A 24,384-nucleotide genomic window follows, 5' to 3' on the forward strand; every position below is an offset into this window, starting at 1 on the left:
TCACCGGAGAGGGCGGTGCGGCACACCAGGTGGGTGTAGGAGAAGTAGAGCGTGGAGTTGAGCAGGAAGTAGGACTCGACGATCCTGCGAGCCTTCTCACTGATGTCGTAGAACAGCCGGGCACTCTTCAGCGGGACACGGCCCTCGTAGCCATACTGGGCAAGGAGAGGGCCAAAGGGAGGTCATTGTCACATGCGGACTGGGGGGCAGGGCACAGGAGAGGAGGAGAAGGAGGAGGGAGCTGTACCTTGAGGGCTTTGAGGACAGTGGCTCCTTCAAATCTCTCATTCGGGGTGTGGGGGGAGGTTTTGCCCCTGTAACCATCTCCAGCCAACATGATCCCCTGGAAAACACAAATACAGATGAGGGGTGAACTGGTTTGTCAGGAGAGAGGGATCTGCAATGGAAGTACATGGCACCCTCTTACCAAATCCCCCAGGGCTGCGTTCACTGGGCCAGGTGAGTTGGGGTGGAAAGGTGCTGCAGCTCTCTGTGAGCACAGATGCTGGATATCAACCACCCACCTCCTTCCTAACTGGGGATGTTCAAGCACCCTCAGTCCCTTCCAAGCTCAGTTAATGGTGAATGAGAAGGCTCAACCAGACTTGTGGAGGATCATCCTTTGGGGTTGTTATAACATGGGGAAAGAACTCTTTCTGCACAGGCTCTGTCCTGCAGCCCAGGATGGAGCAGCAGCTCCCGTGCTGCAGTAATGGGTGTGCATTAGGGACAAGCATCCACCTGCTCTCCACAGGCATCCTGCCATCAACTGTAACACTCAGCAAGGCATGAACCCATGGTCTCCAGAGGCTGATCACACATTCAGCTGTCACACCCAGCCCAGGGCCATTGCCACTCACACTGGCCACCCTGTGCAGCTCCCGGCACTGCTCCTCCGAGATGACGTTATCCAGCAGCACTCGCTGCGTGCCATTCAGCTGCTGGGAGTTGTAGACAAACTTCACATGACTGTAGAGAAGAGGGCCCCCTGAGGAGAGACACAAAATCATCCTGCTGAACATGCCCTGGCCTTGTTGACATCTTGTACAGTGGCTGGAGGCCAGCTGAAGTCACCCAGGTGTGCTGACAGGCAAAGAGCTCCACAGCAGAGCAGAGTGTGGCCTCCCATCAGTAACAAAAGAAACAGAAGCAATGGGAACACAAGGAGATGAAATCAATTTGCTGCAGGAGCATCAGCATTTTCTACCTTCTCAACAGCTGCCTTGCAAATGCAGGGACCACAGCCTGGAAACACCAAACCCCAGTGGGACACAGGGAGAGGCAGGGACAGTGGCTAATTTGGCTCTTCAGCCCAGCGGTCAACTCCAGTGTAGGTTCCCATTGCATTTGTGCTGTGTGGATGCTGCTGGCTTGGCACGCAAAGCCACCCTGTGCAACTGCCACCAGTGGTTTTTGTCGGCTATACACAGAGAAAACCTCACATGGTGCTAAGCTTGCAGCAAGCATTGCTGTCCTCCAAGAAGGAGGGCAGGGAGTGGGTGAGCCAGAGAACTCTCAGAATAATCCTCCTCCACTGAGGCAAAGGAGCTGCCATGGCTGTCCCTGCCATCCCTCACATCCTGCCTCTGAGCTGCCTTCCTCTGCCTGCAAGCTTTTTATGAGAGGTTTCAATCCATCCCCATCAAATCTGACTGATCAAAAAACCAGAGCAAGGCCCCTAAACCACCATATTTTGAAGCCTCTTTCATGCATCTCCTCAAAGAAAGAAAAGGAAAGAAATGGTAACAATAAAAGCCTAAACCAGATGTTTCTCCAGGAGAAACTAAATACATCTAAACTGTGAAGAAAATTATTTGTTGTCAGAGACAAGCAAGGAAATAGAGGAAACAGAGCTGCAGAGTTCTTCCCACCATGTGGCACAAGGAAACTTCTCTGTGACAATGCTTTTGTAACTTTTACTTTTCCTGGATATTGAGTCAAAACTGTGTTCTTGGCAGGTCTCCTTGGCCTATGGAGGACACGTAAGCCCCACCAGCCCTGTCATTAGCTCACAGCTTTATTTCTGAAGAGTTATGTTTCTTGGAAATGGAAAATATGGGATGTTTCTGGTGTTCACTGTGCTGATTTTGTGCTTGATAACCACACTTATTGCAAATGCAGCTGGATCAGAATCAGAATTCTCAAATCCAAACTCTAGGCATTTTCCAACAAAGGGCTGAGATTTCCAGCTCAGCTGTTGCTCTTCCCTAGCCATAAGCACATGAGGGATGAACATAGAAGGCATCGCTCAACACTTCCAACATCTCTTCTTGTTCCTCCCAGGGAACTAGTGGGGCAGCTCTGTGAACCCTTGTCCCACACTGACAGTGTGCTCCCACCTGCTTTCCTTGCCTCTGCCTGCTCTAAGCCCCAGCAGAGAGACGGACCTGTTTCCTGTGTCTGTGCTCTGTGAAAAACACCCTAAGAAACGGAGGAGTTCTTTGGACTTTTGGGAGCGAAGGAATTGGCAGAAATGAGGAAGGAGGGAAGGACAGAAGTACAGAAGAGTACAAAAATAAAACAGACTTTTCTCTTTCAGCCTTTTCTTTCTCCAAGTAAAAAGAGAGAAAGAAAAAAAGACAACAAAGAAAGGCAGCAGCTAGGTGGACAAAAATCCCAGTTTCTTTTTGATGGTTTCAATTTTCTTTGTAAACAAAAACATTCTGCAAGTAAACTAGAACAAGAGCATAAAAAGAAGTAAAAACAGAAAGAAGGACTCTGAAATTACTTGGTTATAAACAGCAAACAGCCAATAAATATAATTCAACCAGCACTTGGCTTAAGCAAGATCTTTGGTATCTTCCTGTGGTATTTGCCTATTTTGTGTACAGCTAGAGAAGGGATAACAACACTCTGAACACAACACTGAGCAGCTGGACACAACTTGGGCTGGGGAAAGCTGTGAAATTCCCCAAAAAGAGCTACCACCCATTGCCTTACAGGGGGGTTTAATTGCCTGCTGCTGTGGAGCTGGCTCACTAGAGACACAAGACACCTCCTGGCTTGAGACCCTGTTGTTTTGCAGCAAGGACTCTGCTTTGGTGCTTGGCTACAATATTGTTTTTCAAAATTGTTAAGGGGAAAAATCCTGTCTTTAGTAGAAGATGTTATGGTATTTTCTGTGGTTGCTGAAAATGTGCTGAAATCAGTTGAAATGTCTTCTGACAGGCTTATAAACAAGTGATTTCATGTGAGCTAAGACACAAGCCTAGTTTGCAAAGAGAACTCTGTTAGTATGGTGTGATCCAGCAAATTTAGCAAAGCATCAGGACAGGCTGCTTCCAGCATGCATCCTTCTGCAGCCTGGACAACAGGGAACACACTGATCTGAAAAGCACCTGCACAGAAGACTACTGTTTGCTGGTTTGCTTTCCCCATGGTGAGGAAGACCCAGCCTCCCAGCTCCACATCTCAGGGCTCTGTACTGAGTAGCCCAGCAGGTGGGAGAAACAAGTCCAAGTGCCCTGGGATCCACAGACCCAGAAATGCTATGGCAGCACTGAAGACTTGTCTCTTAAACAAAACTTGAACTCTCTTACATAGGAGTGGCCCTCATTGCTCAGTGGCCAGCCTTTGCAGTCTGTAGTCTCTAGCAACAGGAAAAAAAACCCCAGTTTTGTTGAGACATATTTATCAGCCCTACCCTCCTTCAGCTCTCGATCTGGCTTTGGCATGGGTTTCTTTGTCAGGGACAGCCGGGGTCCATCCTCTGGTTCACTGCTGATACTTGATGGGACACTGAGGAGCAAAAGAGAAGAGGAACATCACAACTTTGGCCACAAGTTCTTCAGCTTGCACTTTTGCTCCCTTTGGACACTAATACACAAAAACCTCAAGCAAATCAGTACTTTGTACAAATGTCACAGCCATACAAGTTGAAGCCCTCACCCTGTGGCAAACATTGCTTTTCTGGTAATGTGAGCAACAGTTTCCACCAACAAAACACAGACACCAACAAATCTGACCAGCACCACTTGCCTCAGCAATCAAGTTCCCTCTAGACCATTGCTGGTGTTGAGGCACTCAGCTAACATAAGGTTCTTGTGGCAATGTTTGCAATGGCAAAGGGCAAAGGGCCGTAATTCAACCAGGATGGTGTGCTGGATGGGTGGGCAGTACCCCTGAGTGGCAGGCTGGTACCCCACCATGAGCACCTCCCCTTGATCCCACCGTGGGAATGGTGAAGCTGCAGCTCAGCTGGGGTGACTGTGGCTCACCTGTGCTCGTCCTGGCGGGCGCCGTACCTGTTCCAGTAGTTCTGTGGGAAAAGAGAGGACAAACTTCTTAATTTAATGCTCCAGCCAGAGCCAGGGCATTACCTGCTCTGCCTGACTCCCAGCCTCTCTGGCTCCATCTCACATAAGTTTGGGCAGTGGCCTGAGTTCACCAGACTGAAAATGTGAACCCAAGCTGGCAGTGTGAAGAGCACCTAGGAAGCCCAGCTTGCCCAGGCATTCTGTGTCTCACCCCATCACCATGGCAGTGGCTGAGACTCCGACACCAAGGCATGAGGGCTGGATGAGGCTGTCTGTGCCTCTCCTTCACCCCAGGAATGCCTTCTTTGCTTTGCCATCACCGTTTTCCTACAGAGAACAAACCAGGCCAAGACCCAGCTCCTGAGTCACCTACACAGGGCTGGATTTACAGGAGAGGGGCAGGGGGGAGCTGGTGCTACAGCTGTGAACTCCTGAAGGTGCTGGCCCAGCACAGCAGGCGTTACCGGCTCCGTGTAGGCGTATCCCAGGCCGGCCGCAGCCGCCTGCAAGAGGTGAGACTCCAGCCTGTGGCGCCGCAGCAGCGTTTTGGCCTCCTGGAAAGAGAAGGAAAACAGGAGCAGTTGCACATGGGCCAGCTTTTGCAAGACAGCGGCAAAGCACCTCTACCTCAGAGGGGTTTGGTGTTCATGCAATGCTGCAGATTGCTGAGGGGTGAGGGACACTTGGAGCAACCCCAGGCACAAGGCTGAGCCACTCAATACATGACAGAAGGTGTTCAGCAACCCGTTTAGGAAGCCTGAATCCCCAAAACATGTCCATGGCTGGCAGAAACTCCTGAGCACCTTGGAGAGCCTCAAAATATCTGGGCAAAAGGCTGGCCAGAGAAACCCCAGCTGCAGAATGAGGGCAAGTTCAGGCTGGTGGGGTGGGGACCCTGGCTGGGCAGTGCCTCAGTTCCCCACATAGAGCCCATGGCCTGGCCCTGGGATGCACTCAGAGTGCTTGGATGGGGGCCACAAAGCATAGCCAGCTGGAAACTGTCCATCAGAGGGCTTTATTTTGAATGAAAAATCTGCAAACTAAACACTGGTATTTCTCCCAGAAAACTATTGTGCAAAGCAAAAATTAATTATTTTCTTTTACAGAAAACTTCAAAACACTGTAAACAATTAAATGTTTTTGTCAACTTCAGGTTTTTTTATTGCTAGATTCATTTTGTGAGGGAAAACAACTTTTTTTCTTGTTTTCCTTTTTATAATTTTGTTTTTATTTTTTAATACTTTACCAAATTCACCTTGATTTGCCTGGAAGTCAAGGAATTCCCAAAGGAATGGAAAAACCCGTTCCTGCCAGTTCCAATGACGTGGGATGGGATGGGATGGGATGGGATGGGATGGGATGGGATGGGATGGGATGAACTTCTGTATGGTGATTAAGGCAGCCCCAGGGCCACAGATGAGGGCTGCCCAGACTGGAGAGGAAGCCTGTCCTGCTGGCTGATGGAACACACACTGTTTGGTATTTTGACCCCAGCCTAACCCTGTGATAGCGAGCTACTGTCTGCAGAACAGGCAGAGCCCTGAACTCCAAGCTAAGAGACTTGAGAGTAATGCTGAGATCCCAGCCTCCCCTGGGAAAGTATTTCTCAGCCCTGTCTGAAGAGATGCTGCCCTTTGCTCAGTGTTTCACTGCATTCCTCCTCCGCACGTCCGCCGGAGCACTGGGCAAGAGGAGGGTTTACACTGTGGGTCACTGCCCTCCCTGCCCTTGCTCAGGCTTTACTAGGCTGAAGTCCCCATTTAAAGCAAATCCTGTCCACCAGCTTCTCCCCCAGACTAGTGACTCCTAACTTGCACCCTGAAAATCACCACCTCAGCATCACCAGCAAGCCCAGCCCTTCTGCTTCTCTTTTTAAAGTGGTCCTACTGGGGGAAAGCTGCCAAGCTGCATTTATTTCCACCAGGTTTCTTTGTTAAAGCCTCCCACCAAGAGCTCTGAGGTGTCCCTCACTCTCACCTTTCTGGGCTTGATGGTGGCTGGATCCACTGTACCTTCCAAGAGACCCTCGTAATACCCTGCATTCTCCAGGACATCTTCATCGTCCGGGTGGAAGAGCAGGTAGGACTTGGCACACTCCAGGGCTTTTACATAGTCACCAACTGGGGGGCAACACAACAGTGGTCAGGGGGGCAGAAGGGGCTCACACAGAGCCCAGGAAGGGACTCTGCAGGGAGGGAAGCACAGCCTGAGCTCCCCATCAGCTGAAGAGGCAGCCCAGGACTTCACAGGGCTCTTTTGATGCCACTTTGTCTTAACCCCTCCACTTCACCATCAAGGAAACTGAGGCATAGAAACAAGACTTTTCTGCCATCATGCACAGACCAGATGGTATCCAAATTGGATCCAGCTGGATGGGCAGGACGTGGATACTGGCCGGCATCAAACTGCTTCTCATCTGTGCAGCATCTCTCAGGGCCCAGGGGTTTTCACCCTAACCTCTAACTGGGCAAAGGAATAAAGAAGCCTGTACAACATATATGGACTCCTCCTACTTTCTTCCCATTGTGTTGATGAATAAAGAATCTTAATATTTTAATAGCCATTTTGACCCTTGCACAGTCTGCCCTTTTCAGTAAAGTTATTAGCAAATGCCTGAGAGAGCAGATTTCTGCAGATTTCTATTTTCTTTTATGCAACAGAACATAATAAAATAGCACACAGAACCACACAACTGGCATAATTTTTTAGCACTGCCAACCCCTGGCATTTTGCCATGCTGCCAACTCCTGCAACTTTACTGTGAATCTTAAAATATTTGGTAATTGGCAAAAATTGGTATCTTGGGATAAGCTTGACCTAACTCATATATCTGTTATATATTAATTTAGAAAATGTATCAGTTCATTTCAGAAAATGTGAAACATATAAATCTCAAGGATTTTAATATCAAAAGGCAAATGAAAGGACTCTTAAAAAGCATGATTTAAATAATAGTAATGTTTAAGCTAAAGGCTGGGCTTTTAAAACCTGACTGATGATCTAAAACATCTTCATAAAACTACTTAATTGTATTTCAGTCAACCTGACTTTTGAAGAGACAATTTCCAACGTCCTTTGCTTCTCTTTCAGACCATGCTTCTGCATCACTGTAGTGTGGACATCAGGGGAAACAGCCTTACTCGCACATGGAGCAATGTGAACTTGCACAAAATGAACAGCACTCAGCAGGAGCTATGAGGAGCAGTCCAAGAGCCTTTACCTCTGTAATAGGCAAACTGCAGGTAGTCGTAGTGGAGGGGAAGGAAGTTTTCAATGGGCGAGATCCGGCCCGAGCGCGTGGCGAGCTCCCGGACACAGTCGTGCTTGCAGGCCAGGACCTGCATGTAGTGATCTGCCAGGAAAAGAGGGACAAGGTGCTCTGAGCTGAGAGGGATGGTGACGGTGCCAGGACAAGGACAGACAGAGGTTCAAACTCCTGAGCTGAAGGATGTGCAGCTCACACTGCTTTGGCCTGGCAGGTGAGCGTGCACCGAGGGAAAGAGCTCAGGCTCGTCCCCAAAGCCAGTCTGACAGAGTTGTAGTTACATTTTTGCCCCCTTTAAGAAACGCCTTCCTCCTTCTCTCAACTGTAGAGGGAGCTTGAGCATCTCTTTCGTGTGGCAGGAGCTGCTGCAGCGTGCAGGGACTGCAGGTGGCAGGTAGCACTTCAACCCCAAGAGACAAACCCACAGAGCAAGCAGAGAGGTGAAGACAAGGTGGCCACATGTGCTGCCGCATGACATCAAGCTCCAGAGTCCCTTCCTTCAGCTCATCTTTAATCCTTTCCTGCAGCAAGAAAGCTCTGGAGGGCACAGGGAGGTTTAGCTAAGAGGGGGTGGTGCAGATTCTCAGCACGGCCAAGCAAGGCTTGAAAGTCCGAAAGGTCCGAGGTGCAAATTTGGGCAGCAGAAATCCCCATGTTTGCTGCTTCTCAAAGATGAGGCATCCCCCAGAGCATCACAAGCACATGGTAAACATCTGCCATTAGCAAAGTTTCTTAATTAGTGGGACTCCACAGCATAGGCGTTGTACCAGCTGTACAATTTCAAAGCCAACAGACATCTGATTCCATTTTGGAGCCTTTGCTGCAATGTACTTACGAATCTAATTTGCTTGCTTTGTCTCTGCACACCATTAAAAACCTTAAGAAACAAACACAGGCTTGAAAATAACCATGTGCTCAGCTACCAAAGCATTTCTTAGAGCTGCCATAAAAACCGCCTGAGGAATTTGCAATGAAATCAAGTGGAAACTCAGAACAGTGCCTATGTGCAATTGACAGGTAGCCTGAGCAGTTATCTGACTTACCATGCACATCCAGGGAATTACATTAGGAAAAGCAAGAAGGGAAAAGACATAAATCATAAATCATATTGTTGTAATTTAAACCTGTTTAAATATCCCAGATCCGAAATAATCAATCCATTACCGAGAAGCACTGCTTTTTCTTGGTACTGTAATCAATTCACTGAAATGTATCTGTCCTTGGGGGGGAAAGGTGAGAGTGTTTCATCCCCAAGCAGCAGCACAGCAAATTAGTTTGGGATTAAAAAGAGAAATGAGTTTTGAAGAAACCTAAACTCTATTTTCTTGGTATATTATGTGTTCCCACTCCCTACTGAAACGTCTGGGCCTGAGTGCCTGGACCAGGCGTGAACTTTGGATTACGCTGTCCTGGAAGGAGCCATGCAGTTTCCTACAGAAAAGCAGTTGCATCAAGGATCTTATTTCCCTCCCTCAACTCCATGTTCCTTTGGGGGCCTGAATGGTGCTGGGGTTTGGGGTTGTTATGGCCAGGCACACATGGCAGAGCCACAGCGCTTGTAGGGACCATCTGGCTGCTGTCCCTCCCAGGTGACGTCCTGCTCTGAGCACCACCACGCCATGACCCTGTCTGTGCTCAGGAAAGGCCAGCACAGAAACACCTCAGCTCACTGGGGCTGCACCCGACTTGCACAGCACAGGAACAGCTTGTTCTCTTTGAAGAGCAGCAGCTTCCAGTGAGCAGGATGCTGGGTTTGCTTTGCCACTGAGGGCTGCTCTCATGACGGGTGTCCTGGTGTCCTGGTCAAGGCTCTGAAGGCCTGATCAGCTGACAGCCACACTGGTACCAGCCGGCCTTTCCAACACTTCTATTTTCTCACAAGGGTAAACAAACCCCACCAGGGCAGCTTCCCATACGGTATGCTGGTGGTTTCTCCTCATGGTTGTTTCAATTAGATTTCCTGTCTCGACACAAACAGAATTATACAAACCCAAAAAACATTCTGCATCTGAGTGAAGTATTTTCCACATAAGAAGCAAGATTTCAGGGCTTGATGCAACTCCAAGACCATAAGCAAATAAATAAGATTTCTGTCACCAAACAAACCCTTATTTATTGCTCTTCCTTCCCTTATGACTAATTAAATGTAATCTCATTTCCACTGAGAATGAACTGTTTTAATCCTCTCTGGCTCAGAGCCACAAATGCAAATCTAAAGATTAAACAGCAATGTTCAATTCTCTCCAGAGATTTCAGTCAAGATCATAATTAGGTGGGCCTCCACTAATGACAAATCCATGCTTTTGGATGGGGAGAAAATCCATGTTACGAGTCTTTCTGGCAACTTTCCTGGCCACCTGGAGGATGTCCAAGAGAACTCTGCTGCTCTCTTCACATGCTCTCAGAAACAGAAAACATAAACAAAGGCCAGCAATGTCTAGATTCCAGGGAGGTGTGCAAGACTGTGTACAGGGGAAATGGAAGCTGTTTGTGTAAAGCACCTAAACTTCCAGCTCTAACAGAAATCTGCAAATGCTCCACGCATCTGGAAATGCGATTTGTCTACCCCAGCTTCTGTTCAGGACCAAAATGAGATATTCTAGTTCACTGTCCTCTGAGCTTGCACTTTCTGGGCTTCCAGGTGCCTCCTTCAGTGTTACTCACCAGCAGCAGAGATGGAAGGGAAGACACTTCAACAAATCCAGCCAAAGGCCCAAACTATATAACTAAAATCATTTCAGGGCCAAGGGTGAGAACTCTAAAAATGCAAAAAGATCTCACCTGCAATAGCTTCATAGAGACCAGCCTTGTAATCCAGGTACTCGTGCTCCTCAAATCTCTGTGGTCCCTCGCACATGACCTGGCAATCCTCATCCTCGGAGTAGTATCCTTTCAAGGCACGCTCCAAGAATTCAATGGCCAGCTCGTACTCCTCCCTGTCATAGTGCCTCACCCCAGCACTGTAGTCCTCCTGCAAAGCAGGCAGACAGAACACAGACCATGAGCAGGCCATGCTGCCTGGAGCACAGCATCCTGCCCTTGCCACCTGCAGATGCTTCTCAAAAGGAGGTACAAGGGGACTGGGACAGGGACAGAACAATCTCCCCAGATACCTATCAGATATAACCACTTGTACCAAACCATGTTTAAGCCATCAATGGACTTTCAGACCAGTGGAACCTAATAACCTGCCTAAATGCCCTTCTGAACTCCTTCATACTTAGAGAATCCTCAGTGCCACTCCTAGATCATGCATTATATTAAAAAATTTTTTTTGGGGGGGGTCTTTTTTTGGTTGTTTTTTTTTTTTTTTTTTGGTTGGTTGGTTGGTTGGTTGGTGTTTTTTTTGGTTTTTTGGGTTTTTGTTTTGTTTTGGTTTGGGCTTTTTTGTTGTTGTTGTTTGTTTGTTTGTTTTTACCCTCCCACTAAACAACAACACTGAATGCCAAGGGAACAGATTGGTCCTGACCTAGAATGCTTTGATTTGTTATTAATTGTTTCTAAGAATGGCCCCTAATGAGCACCTCCGTTAATTACACACAACAGCCACTCCTGCTCCCCTGAGTCTTGTGAAATTGGGAAGTTGGGGGTGGCCCTGGCATTTGACTTGGGCTTTTGCTTTGTGGAGGTGGAAAGAGCTGACACTCTCCTGCCTGCCACTCTGCACCCTCACCACCACAGCCACCCATGTGCATGTACCCTGCCCAGGTGGGAGAACTCAGGTCAAAAGAAACACACAGGAGCCAAGATCTGTCATGGAGGAAACGCAGGGGATCTGAGATGTCCTGGAGGCTTCTATCAAAGCTGTCTGCTGGTGTGTGTTCACAGCCATGGATGACCCCAGAGTTCTCTGAATAGAGGGACCAGGCTGGGGATGTAGCAATCAAACAAAGAGCAGAGTGCCTAGAGAAGGCAGGAGCAGGCTTGCCTTAAGGGAAAATGCTGAAAGGGAGAGTTTGTTTTGGTAAGAATTTCCCCATTCATAGATTAATCTCTTTTGGCCTCCTAATCTCTCCTCTCCAGACTTCCTGATACTTCAGCTGAGCACCACTTCAGCCTTAGACTCACCATGTGCTGCCTGGCCTCCAGGTCAATCAAGCTGACCTTCCCTGATGTGGTCTTGTAGTTCTCGAGGTCCTGCTGTATCTCCATGTGCTCAGGGTTTGCCATGAAGAAGGTGTGAGCTGCATTTGCTGCCTCCTCCAGCTTGTTCAGCTGTAACAAGGTGAGAGAGACCAAGTGAGATTGCTGATGTAGAAGGTGAACACAGCAGGTTATGCTGCATCCTCTGACATTCTTTTGACACCACTGGATTGGGAAATGATGGGATAACCAAGGAAAACCTGAATGCAGAGGCTAAAGAAAAAAGCTGAATTGAGAGGAAAGCCCCATGTAAGTGAAATGGAAAGAGCTGGAGCTCCTGAGAGCCAGACAAGTCACTGCAACAGGGTCTGCTGGTGATGGGATCCAGACTGTTTTCCTGTCAACTCAGCTACTCCAACCCCCTGCACAGTCCCAGGTGGAAAGATGCTCTCATGAGATATGAGATGGAGAGAGGAGGGGAAAGCAGCTGCAAAGACTGCTCTCCTCCACAAGCCTTGGTGGCTGAGCTATGTCCAAGGTGAGGGCTTCTGCTTGGAGACAGGGACTGAGGACCATTTATTAAGCTCAGCTGTGTATAGCTGCAGAAGGCCAGACTCTGCTGATGGTGACAGAGGTCTAAAGAGAAGTTTATTTTGATATACCAAATTATTTTGGGTTTAGAGATTCAGAACTGAGACCAGACATCAGTTTCACCCTGGAGAAAGCCTCATAAACAAACAGAACTGTTAGTGCCAAACACATCCATGGCAGCTGCTGGGAGCATCAGGAGTAGAACAGATGTTCAGGTGAAACCTCTGCATGAGCTAGCAAGAGAGAAGACACTAAAACACTTGCTTCTGAAAGAAAGCCAACACCACTGAATACCAGCAAGCTGCAGTCAGGTCCCTGGGAAACATCAGCAGTCCGACCCAAACCTGTCAGCCAGGGCCAGGCTAATGCTAGCCCAAGCTAGCCTGTGTCCAAGAGTTCTTCTTGACAACAAAACCCACACCAAGCCCTGTGCCACTGCTGCAAGGCTACTCCTGAGGCACCAGAGCCAGCAAGCTCAGGCACATCCATGTGACATGTACAGCAGCTCACCTGCACAGCACCCAGCAGACAAACCCTGCCAGCAGAATGAGAACAGAGACCTGCAGGGAAGCAGAGCTCGACATCCTGTCAGCCTGCAGCAGGGCAGACAGGCTCCAGGGCAGAGCTAGCCCAGGAAGCACACAGGAATATCCCCAAAAGGAAGGTGAGAGCCACAGCATCCCAGCCTGCCCCAGGCCTGCACACCAAAGCACAGCTGGGCTGCAGTGCCCACAGAAACGCAAAAAAATTTGCCTTCTGTAAACTTCAGAAGTTTTTAAGGATTATCTCTGTACTGACAACATGTGCAGGGAAGCCAGTTTTTACTGCAAAACCAACATCTATGTCTTTCATTTGGAGTTTTCCAAAGGACACCACTCTCCATAATAATCCCTTGTCTTTCCAGCAGGCATGAAAAATGACTATAAGAAATTTTTACCCAGGACAGCACATACAAAACCAAAACCCCTTCAGAGTAGAAGTTTGGAGTTTTTCGGGTTTTTTTTTTGTTTGTTTGTTTGTTTGTTTTTAAGAGACATTCCTCTTCAGAAACATATGTTCCATTTTGAAATAGATCATTTCAACATAATCCTACTCTGGAAAAGTTCATTGCAGCTGGACACCATCAGATGTGGGAAAAAGGACTGACCAGAGCATCTCACAAAGGGAATTTTCAGGTGCTGCTGTCTATGGGAATGCCACTGCAGCTGGTTATTAGACAGTCAAGATGGACCAAAAGGTTTGTTAGAGTTGTGAGCTGCTGACCTGATCCAGAGGACTGCTAAGAAGCCACTATTTGAGCTGGCTGGGGGAATTGGATTCTTCCATACTACAGATTTCTATTCACAAACAGCACCCTACCTGTGCAGATTTAAAAGGGACTAAAGACCTCTCAAAAGGGGAAGTGGTCCCTCAAGACACAACCTGCAATAGTCTGCTGTGGGATGTTCTTTTTCCCCTTAGCTCTAGATCCTTTTCAGCAAACTGTCAAAAATTGTCAGAGATCCCAGGATGGGCTTAGCTCTTCTGGATAACATCCACCCCTGTGAAATAGGACAAGCCTGATTTCTAGACAACAGAAAATCCCTTTCAAACAAGGCTCACTCTGTGTCTAGTCCTGCTGGCTCTACACAGCAGAGATGACCTTTGGAGTTTGCTAAGTGGACTCAAAGCAGAACATTTCAACTCAATGCTTTTCAATTTATCATGTTCCATATTTGCCTTAGAAAAATACAAATAACACAAAGAAGCCAACAGCTGCTAAGTTTGGGGGGAGTTTCTAAGTCAGTGAGAGTATATAAAAGCAACATTCCTAACTGGTAAGTCACGTTCAGCGTCTAGCTCTGACATTAGTTATGGAACACTCTGGGGAAACTTTTGCCAAAACACTCTGAATTCACAAGGAGCAGGATATTTCGGTACTTAAAGGTCTGGGCTGGGACTCAGGACACCTGGACTCAGTTCCTGGCCCTGTCACAAGCTCACTGTGCAGCCACTGGAAAAAAATAATTTGGTTTTCTTTATGCCTGATTTTCCATTGTTTTTAACTAATAACAATAAAAATAATAGCATTTCTCCCAGAGAGTAGTAATTTTGTTTATTTGGATGGCAAGCAACTTGGAGGCCATAAGCATGTGCAAGTACGTAACACAAGGAGATTTTGATCTTTGCACAACAACTGCTGAATGAAAATCAGCAAGGAAAAAATGACAAATGTAGACTCACAACCTCAGTATGTGCTCTAAGGTCTGCTTGCTCACCCCACTGGAATGAGATCGCTGGACTGTTGCTGCAGCTTTGCACCAAACCCTGTGTACTTCAGCCAGAGAAGACACAAGAAATCAGAGCATCAGCACTGAGAGAGCCCTGGGAACACCCTGCCCTGTCCATTTTGATCTTAACATGCCAACACCTAGAGCTGAGAAGGGGAAAACACAACACATAAGTGATGCTGGAATATGTTTGTTTTCCTCAATGAGATTTAGGAGTGGTTCGTTTCACAGAAAAATAGGAAAAAATATTTTAAGCAGCAGAACCTCAGATGAAAGAATTTCAGCAAACTGCAATTGCTCAGTTTCACTCCCAGCTGGGACAGTGCTGGCCTGGGCTTCAGTGGGATTGTGGATTCCAGCCTGCAGAGGTGGCTTGGACTAGGAAGGCTGCTGTTAACTGGAGCTTTGTGCAGGAACAAACACAGGCTGGAGAAAGGACCTGGAGTGAGCATCTTGATCATCACTAGACAACTGAACCCAATTCTCACTGATAACCATTGAGAAAATCCTTTATGGAGCATTCATGGGCTGTATGGTGACACATAACACAATGCTAAGAGACCCTTACTATTCATTGTCATTCTGGTACCTGTCAAGGTATCTTTAAGCCAGTAAACTCCATGCTGAGCAACCTGATTTGTACCTGTGATGCCACAGTCACCAACCTGCTGGGCTTAAAGAAACAAGCTGTCTCACTGAAACATGTCTAACTTGCTGCTTGATTTTACCCCCACTTCAGCTGCTGGGTCCCCTAAAGAGAAACACAGAGGATTCACCTCATCACTGACACCTGCCCCAAACACCTCAGACTGGCTCGGCTCCACGGGCAGGCACATGTTCTGAATTCACACTTGCCTTCACTCTTTGCAGACAAATGAATTCTGACCAAAGCCCCTCTCGTGGCAGATGCTCAGCAAGCTGGCACAAACTCTGTCCCCTTCCCTAAAGGCCTCACAGCAGCACCATGGCTTCAGCTACAATGACCCAAAACTCACAGTCCTTTAAGTTTGCCCTCTGGAGCTTGGCAGTGGGGATAAGGAAGTGGAACAGGCAGGGTGCCAGGGCTGTGAGACAAGCACTGCACATCTTTACAGTCAGCTCACACAGCCAGGGCTGCCCTCCCACCACCACTGTTTGTGCTGAACACTGACACTGCAGCTTATGGGGGAAAGCAGCTGTAACCAGAGAAACTGCAGGTATTCAGCTGCTTCCAGCTCATCCCGAGCTTTTCAGGGTAAAAACAAGGATGAAAGAGGTGTGAAAGTCAGAGGATTTCAGAGAATGTAGCCAAAACAATACAGATTCTGACTGCCTGAGAAAAGAGGTCACAGGTGTGGTATAACCAAGACCTCAGACTGTTTTTCATACAGAGTTCCCATTGCATTGAACTTATTATCAGATATTGGCAGCTGTCATGCATTCTGCGCTGACTGTCCTAATGCAATCGGTTTCTCGAGGTCGGGATTGAAGGCACTTGAGACGGCATTCCCTGTTCGGACTCAGGTGTTTATTATTTCTTATCAGTGAAACAGTCTCACAGCCATCAGTTCGGCAGCTTGTCATTAGGAAGGCACAAATGGCTAACTATCTCTTGTTACAAGGTCTTTTTAAGACTAAACTATACATTTAAGAAATGACACCTAGATTATTTTTCCTTTTACCCCAGTAACTCATCCCTCAAAGCCTGCAATGCGGACTTTTCTGTCCAATTACAAAACATCACCCAAACCCATGAAGAAGAAGGAAGAAGGAGGTAAAGAAGAACAACCTGCCTCCGCCCTAAAACCTCCATCTTGCTTCATATTTATTTCTATATTCTAAAATCCCAAATTCTAAGTTTTCCACCCTGTGATACTACACACTTCTAATCAACTACACACCTGTAATCCCAGCGCAATAAATCAATTTCAAAAGCCTGTTCCACGACCTCAGGTCAAATGCAGTGCTCTCTTGAGGGTCTGTGCCTTTAAGCACATAAAGTTTAAAATTCTCAGCATCCAGGATTCCAACATAATCCAATCTGCTTCTATATTAAGGTATCTTCGTCATATAAAATATAGTTTTAATTAAAACCTTTTTTTTGAGGGGAACAGAAGTAAGGTTTATATATTGGAAAACATGTCAGATCCCTCAGCATTTCTTGCCATGCCAGGACTGGACCTACCTGCACATAACCTCAGTTAATTGCAGAGCATATGAACCTGGCATGGAGCTTGTGATGAAAAACTTCAAACCATTCAGCTGACCTAGAAACCAAAGTTTCCAACCTCGCAGACAATCCCTGGTTTGCTGAACAGATAATGTTTTTCTAAACTTTTCCACAGCTCCACTGCTGCTGTGTTGTATTGAAGGCTTAGTGCACTGGGCTCTGCAGAAGAAGGAGGCTCTGGAGCCTGCAAGCACAACAAGGGAAATAAAAGGTTCAGTGTCATGAAGGATTAATCTCGTTGTGTCTGTGCAGAGCTTTCTGCCCAGGCAAGAAGGAGCAAGGAGCGTTGAGAAGGCTATAAATAGCACCTGACCTTGTCTCAACTATTTTACTATTGCAAATAAGAAGGAAGAAATTCTCCAGAGAAGTTAATGAGGAAATTTTCCTTCTGCTGATGGGTCACACATTTGCAGAATGATGCTTGAAGTGTTTGCAGCCCACTATGGCACCAACTGGCCCCACAGAACCACCAAAATCAGAGAGCTAAGCAAGCACACAGCAGGAAAGGACCTTAATTGAGGGCAGGGAATAGGTACCAAGAGCCAAAGGTGTGAGGCCATCTCTAAATTCAGTACCACACCATCCCCTGCTCTCCAAACCTTTTACCAGTTTCTTGTCTTCCAACTCAAGCTAAACAGGGCTGCCTCCTATCCCTGCTACTGCTGTGATAGAGGGCAATAATGATGCATTTCTGGAGGCTCCACAAGTATCTTTTCAGAGGTTTGTTCATTTTCAAAACGAAGACAACCTCCAGCCTGCTAGCCTGCTTTGGACAGTTCCTCTTAGACCACCCCAACTTGTATGCTGCTGCCTACCTATCACTCTGGTAGACCCAAATCCAAAACAGAACAGAAATTTGCAGAATTGGCACAGGGAAAATCTCTCATGAGAAAGGAAATTTAGAAATGGCTTGGGGTTTTTTGGTATTCCAACAAGCAATTTTCAAGACACAAACATATGTGGATTGGAAGGTGCGTGGTCAAATGAGCTAACTAGATGATGAATTAAGTCTCCAGAAAGTGGGAGATCCTTGGAAATCTAAAACCAAACACCACTTCAATATTCTTTATGGAAAAAATATTCTCATAATTAATGAAGACAGAAATCGTATTTCTTAACGAATCTCTCACTTGAGCCATGCTGGCATTATTTTATGTGTGCACAAGTCCATGCTGAGCAGACTAACTGGATAACCCTGTCTGAAAGGGCCATTTGACATTAAAAACACAAATTAGATTGACCCTCACATTCTCCCTTCCTTCCCTCTCTGACATGCTCTTCTTGAACTGTTCCCAGGCATGTAGGAATGAAGATTTCCACACGTTTCTGGCTGTGCATGATATGCTTCAGTGCACACTTGTGTATCAAATCCTGCACAAGGAGCAGGGCATTTACTCACAGCAAAACCACTTCCCAGCAGGAAGTACCCTTCCCATATAAATCTCCAACACACTGAAGCATTGCAGGATTCATCTGCAGAGCAAGCAGTGGGAAATGTGTTTGTGTTTACTGAACCTTCGATGTGACTGATTGTGAAATACACACTGAGCCACATTTTGTCCTGTGCAGACACTCAGTTCTGCATAACAAATTCTGAGAGCAGCTAAGCTGTGTGTGAAACAGTATTTTCAATGAGGAAAAGGTGGGATGTATTCAGCCTTCATGAATCTGTGCAGATGGTTTCCCATGAAGTTCCCACACCCCGGAGTTTTCCTTGGCCAGGTAATTAACCAGTTCCCTTGGAGATTAGTAGCATGGGAGAAGCAATACACTCACACACTAATGGCAAAAAGCAGTGCTTGGTACTAAAAGGTGGACAGTATAAAACCAGCCAGGCTTTCCATGGCAGAATTTATTCTTGCATGTCCTTCCTCCTGGTTGCCTGGTTCCAGGTTGCTCACCTGGAAATGTATCAAAGATTAGCCCAGGCATTTTAAGCTAATGAAATCGAGCAGCTGGGAACAAGCAGGATGTGACCATCCCCTCCCAAGGGATCACCAGCACTCCTGTAGGCCAGTGCCTGTTAGACAAAAAATGAGCTTTCATCTGATAACTGATAATGACTGATAACTGAGAGGCAGGTTGTCCCCAGAGTCATGGAAATACCTGGGAGAAGAAAGGTGAATCTTACTGAAGACACTGGTGAGGAGTGAGGGAAGCCTTTGCTATCAAGGGAGGAGGGTCTCATGCTTTTAGAGGAAAACCAGAACAAAACAAACTTGGCAGGCAGTTAAAAGCAGCTTTGCAGTTTAGGTGTGAGTTTTCTCCATCATCCTGCCTCCCTGGACACCGCAGCTAATCAAGCTGCACTGACTGATAACTGGGTCAGACTCCTAACCCAGCTGTCTCCACACTGGTATCTCTATGGAAGTAATTACTAAAACACTTAAGAAAAACACAACAGAAAAATCTGAGACAAGCAGAAAAATTCTTACAGCAGAAACTTTCCTCCCTCTCTATGGTTTAGCAATGGCTCAGCACCTCTTAGAAGAGTCAGACTTGATGAACTGTTGAATGCCCTTTGGGAGCCAAAGTTTCCTGTGCAGATGTATATGCTTGTCTGCTGCTACTTAACAACATCCAAACAGCTACGTGTGTCCTTAGAAAACGCCCTTCTCAGAAGACACATGGTTTTCCACCACCATCCTGGAGCCAGGAAGCCACAGCGACCTGGTGATAAATGATACTTGTTTTTTGCAGCCCTTTTATGCTGTAAATGGAATTTTGTCAACAGGCTTAAGGCCTGTGCCAGCCTGAGGACTGCCTCCCTACCTTTCCCTTGAGCAATAGAAAGGTCTCCTGAAGGAGGTGCTGACTGACTCGGACAGTCACCATGGTCAGTTTGTGGTATTAGCACCAGAGCTCCAGTTTGAAAAGCAGAGTGCAGAGCCCTGAGGGTGGGCTGCAAACAGGATTGTGCAATCTGAGGAAGAGGTTATCTCTCCCTGATCTGTGATGGGGCAGCAAAGGCAGAAGTAAACAAACCAAAAATTTCAACAAGAAAACAGACACACAGCACATCTATGCATTGTCCAATCACCCAAAACCCTTGACAGTCTTCAAGGAAATGGTTTTAATTCACATTTTTTCCAGACACAATATTTCTTGAATACCTTTTCCATGGCTCAAGTCATAAACCAGCAAATAATGGCTAAGAGCTGCTGAATTCATGGAAACCATCATGATGGTGATGGACATTAGGGCACTGCAGATCGGATTAAATAAACCATCCGATTCCAATCCAAGCATTTTGCAAAGTCTGTAGAACATCTACAGATTGGGGGTGGGCTTTGCTCACCATGAGGGGAACTGACTGACACCAAGGGAAGGCAAACTCAACTTATGCCGTAGGTGGGTTTGAAGAAAACTGCCATATTTGAAAAGAAATTTCAGTGCTGATTTGCCACTACTGGGCCAGCATCAAGGCACTGCCCTGGAAACAAAGTTTGCAGAGAAAGGGAGAGAGTACAAGGAAGAAGTGAAAATATATCCATAGTTGTGCAATTTAATCTTGGTTGGTCTGAAAAGCAAAGGAGAGGTCTTGCCAGGAACACTACCTGTATGAGTTGCCAAGTTCAGTCCAAAGGTTTGATTATCCCAGGAATCTTCCCCCAGCAGGGGCCAGGGGCGGACACTTGTGGGCAAGCCATAAGTACATGGCAGGTACACAGTGACCCTCCCACACAGGGCATTGTCAGCAATGTCCAGCAGCTTACAGGCTTCCTGAACCAAGATTTGCCTCTGGACCACTGTGCTTAAAAGCCCTGATGGCCCTGTCCTCCTTGGAGTTGTGTAATCCCTTCTGGAACTCATTTATACAGGCTGCAATAAACAAGGGATTTGAGAGGTTTTAAGACATCAGTATATTATTTTCACCAGAGTACACATGTGGTAGAGAAAGAGCTACCACTAGGCTATGTCAGAGTTTTAAGAAAACGTGGAACTGCAGAGTACACATTGACTCATCTGGAAGGCAAGAGGAATTGCAGCAGCGCTGCAAAACTCCTCAGTTTCTCTAATGCTCAATGTTCATAAAACTCAAACCCATCTGAATACAACAGGGATAGGGTTTCCCACCAAAAGGCATCTTCTGAAATTAAGGGACACAAAACAGGGCAGGGGAAGGGCTCCACAAGGCACCTTCTCATCCAGAACACTGAGAGCACATCAGGTCTCAACGGTTGTTGACAGGATGAGTAAGCTGGCATGGGATGGACTGTGTTGACTTCACAGCAGAGCAACCTCCAGACTTGTTCCCTGCAAAATCTGACCCTGAAATTTCTGGGGGAGAGGCTCCCTTTCGTAAGGGTTGACATACAGAACAAAAGCATGCTGAAGAACCCACCTTCCTGCATTGCCACATCCAGTTTACCCAGCACCACTGAAGAAATGTGTACTTCATTTGGAGAGGATGTAATTCTACCCTTGCAAATGTGCTTCTGACCCTCCTCCAGCTCCCCCAGCTTTGATGAGCACTGTTACTAATTTGAGAGAGAAATTGCTGGCTTTGAGAGCAGAGTTTTGACACCAGTCCCCAGAATGACACCTCTGACAGCCCAGAGGCACTGTATGGAGATGTGTGCTCTGCTCTCAGGCCCTTGGTGCAGCTCCAGAGGCTCCTGTGGATTTACACCAGGGCAGATTTGGCTCGTGCTGCGGCGAGCGAGGCCGCATACCATTCGGACAATTGTCTGCATACATGACACACACCACAAGTCTCAGCTGGATTTGCTGCTTCTGAAATGAAAACACTTTGCTTGCTTTCGCCAGCCTTGGCTTGGTAATCATTACTAAACACTTATCAGCTAGACAGCCTTCATTTCCTGAGAGCCTGGACCTAATTACACCAGGAAACGTGCCGCTTTTTCTTCAGACACTGAGAAATGCTGTTTTCTGAGCCCTTCTACTACAAAGTTTAACTTTGTTCTGATTAGTAGAGGGTGGGGGAGGGCAAAAACACAGCCAGATCTCAAGAGGCAAATGCAGTGATCATTCACAGAGATGCCCTGGCTTCACTCTACATCATTAATAGTAACAATAAAATGCCACAGATATTTCATCTCCCCTCCCTCCCCTGTTAATCTTAGCTGAACCCTGTGAGGCCCCTGCAAAGAGGTATCATTTTCCCTGAATTGCAGGTAAGGAGTCTGATGTCTCACAGCAAATCAGAACCAGACCTCGGGGCTGCCGCCTCCTAATGCCATTCCTCGAAGGAGTGAAACAAGCCCTGCAGCTCCATCCCCTTATCAGGACATTCGATCCAGCGGTGGGATGAAGGAGCCTTTGCCAAATGTGCTGCACACAGAGCAGCGCTTTCAAACCCCTCCTTTGTGCCACTGGGCCCCACTGGGATGTTGAGTTACAATTACTCACTTGTAATAGAGCCCAGAGTATCGGCATCAAATCAAACTGTTGGTTAATTAGTGAATAAAAACCCCCCTACGAATGCACAGTAATGGAGTGCCATTAGCACCAAATCACAAGATCTGCTGCTGCAGCATCACTTTTACCCTGTGAGCTGCCCAGGAGCTGCTATCCATCCCGGCGGGCTGCCAAACATCCACATCCAATGGGAGAGACCTATGGCAAACCTGCTTGGAGAACAAAGGCAAGGAGACTTGAGCTAAGAGGTTGTGCTTCCACCGACTGAGGCTTACAGGCATGCTCATTGATTCTATTACCCTGGCTTGGTAAAGAATCGACAGAAATGCAGAGTGGGTGCTCCCAGTGGTGCAGTTTTCCCTTCAAAACAATTAGCAGAATGACATGGATGGGATGTGTCAGCTCCCAGTTTGACCAGTTCACATGTGGCCAAAGGAAGGAGTGAGTGACCCAAGGGGAAGCAGGTGCATGTCTGTCCTTGAGAGCAGCCAAGAGATGTGCCCTCTGCCAAGGGCTGATCAGTGGCACATGCCACATTTCTGACTCTGCATGCTCTCCTACAGGTGCGTACCTTCACCCTTCTTCCTCACAAGTTAGAAATGAGACACAGACCACTACCCTGGGCAAGAGCAGTGCACAGACTGGGCACGTGGTCTGCACACATTCCTGTACTGGGGCCAGATGTGGATAGAGCCAGGCCACAGCCTGGATGAAGTTAATCACAGACAGTGTTAAGCTCCATCTTCTGACACTCTTGTGGCCCTGCTTGCTGGAAACCCTGTACAGACACACCCCTCCATAACCTTCTTCACATCAAGGGCTGAAAAGCATCCATGGTGATGGATGACCTTCACTGGTCTCCTACCCAAGCACCAGCTCCTCAGTTTCTCAATTCTCAACTGGCACCGGGAAGCAACATCCTGAAGGATGCACGTGTCACTTGAGGCAGGACACAGGTGTTTATTCCATCACTGCCTGCGTTGCTCTGCCTGCCTGAGATGGAGAAAGCAGCTGCTTGGTGCAGCTCCAGGGAAGGATGGCTCCCTCCGCAGAGGGAGCCCTGCCAGCCGCTGCAGGACGATCCGCAGCCCGGAGCGAGGGGAGCTGGACAGGAACGCAGCAGGATACCCTGTGTGTCCCACAGGGATGCTGTGGGGACCCCCTGAGCACAGGCTGTTATCACTCACAGCACTGGCCCGCTGTGTGCCCCTGCTGCAGCCCCAGCACTGATGTCACCCTGAGAGACAGTACCTGCTGTCTGGGGCAGAGCTGTGCTCGACTATGCAAAAAATGAGGAGCTGTGTGCCCTTGCTGAGGAACACATGAAGTCATGCTCCTGTGAGAAGCCAGTGTTTTCTAAGCACTGGGGCTCTGCTTTCAGTTGCTGGCTCTGGGTCTGATTTACTGGGAATTCTTCTGCCAGGCACTAAGCACCCCCATGACTCAGTTTCCCTGTTAAAAAGGAGCACAAACCTTTTGGACCTGACTGCTGAGAAGCTGAATGACAGCATTTAAAAACCTCAGATGACGCGTCAGGGCTTAAGACATTGCAAGATTTTTCTGTTGATCTGAAAATTATGCAGTGGACTCCTGTAAGAGCTCACTCAGTCCTTATAAGTGTCTCTTTGTCACTGTTCCCATCCACACCCTGGTTCCTCTTTGAAAGGCAAATACCATAAAAAGCTGTTTATAGAGACTGAGATCTAGAAAAGAGAAGTCAAATAGGGTCAGGCTCTCTATGGCTTTGCTGCCCTGAGCTGTGGCCAGGGGCTGGCTTCCTGCTCCCACCCGTGATTGCAGGGAACACTGACCCATTTGTCTGAGGAGCCTCCGACATGGGTGGGTGGGTGTCTCCTGCCCCTCCACAAAGAAACATTTCATCTCCACTGGAAATAGTTAAGATGGAAAACGTGGATGATGCCAAGATTAAGAAAGAGAATTAGGGAAACAGCAAGCGTCCCTAATCAATCATGCTTGGACAGAGAGGATTTTATGTGCATAAAGACTTCACTTGAATTCTTTTTTGCATTTATCCACAAGAAAGAACAAAAAATATAGTGGCTGAGCAAGTTGCCAGATGTTGATTCACTCTTTTGCTTTCTGCAAATGTTTCCATTTTGTTGAAAACCCTATCAGCAAACTCAGGAACCCTTAAAAATTATTTATTTAGAAAATAAAATCTGCAAGCAGCTCCAACGGCAGCACATGACCTGGATGAAGGCAAAGGAACTCTGCCATCTAGCAGACTTCATGCCACTAACTTTTTTCTGGCCTGGAGCAGCAGAATTGAACTGGCCTCTCACTGGTACCAAGTCTGGTTTTCCTTGG

General features: G+C 47.3%; 1 protein-coding gene across 1 annotated transcript in view; it reads right to left on the reverse strand.

The window, feature by feature from the left end:
- The window catches only part of P3H2 (prolyl 3-hydroxylase 2), a 65,558-nt gene that overhangs the window by 5,194 nt on the left and 35,980 nt on the right, over positions 1–24,384 (reverse strand). The window contains exons 2-11 of the mRNA XM_068200669.1: positions 11,590–11,736; positions 10,303–10,492; positions 7,477–7,608; positions 6,234–6,376; positions 4,721–4,810; positions 4,218–4,258; positions 3,644–3,738; positions 861–988; positions 248–343; positions 5–155 (exon numbers count right to left, since the gene is read on the reverse strand). Coding sequence (XP_068056770.1) covers positions 5–155; positions 248–343; positions 861–988; positions 3,644–3,738; positions 4,218–4,258; positions 4,721–4,810; positions 6,234–6,376; positions 7,477–7,608; positions 10,303–10,492; positions 11,590–11,736 — 1,213 coding nt within the window. The remainder of the gene's footprint in view (positions 1–4; positions 156–247; positions 344–860; positions 989–3,643; positions 3,739–4,217; positions 4,259–4,720; positions 4,811–6,233; positions 6,377–7,476; positions 7,609–10,302; positions 10,493–11,589; positions 11,737–24,384) is intronic.

This window comes from Anomalospiza imberbis, chromosome 10 (assembly GCF_031753505.1).
Source record: "Anomalospiza imberbis isolate Cuckoo-Finch-1a 21T00152 chromosome 10, ASM3175350v1, whole genome shotgun sequence".
Taxonomy (NCBI): domain Eukaryota; kingdom Metazoa; phylum Chordata; class Aves; order Passeriformes; family Viduidae; genus Anomalospiza; species Anomalospiza imberbis.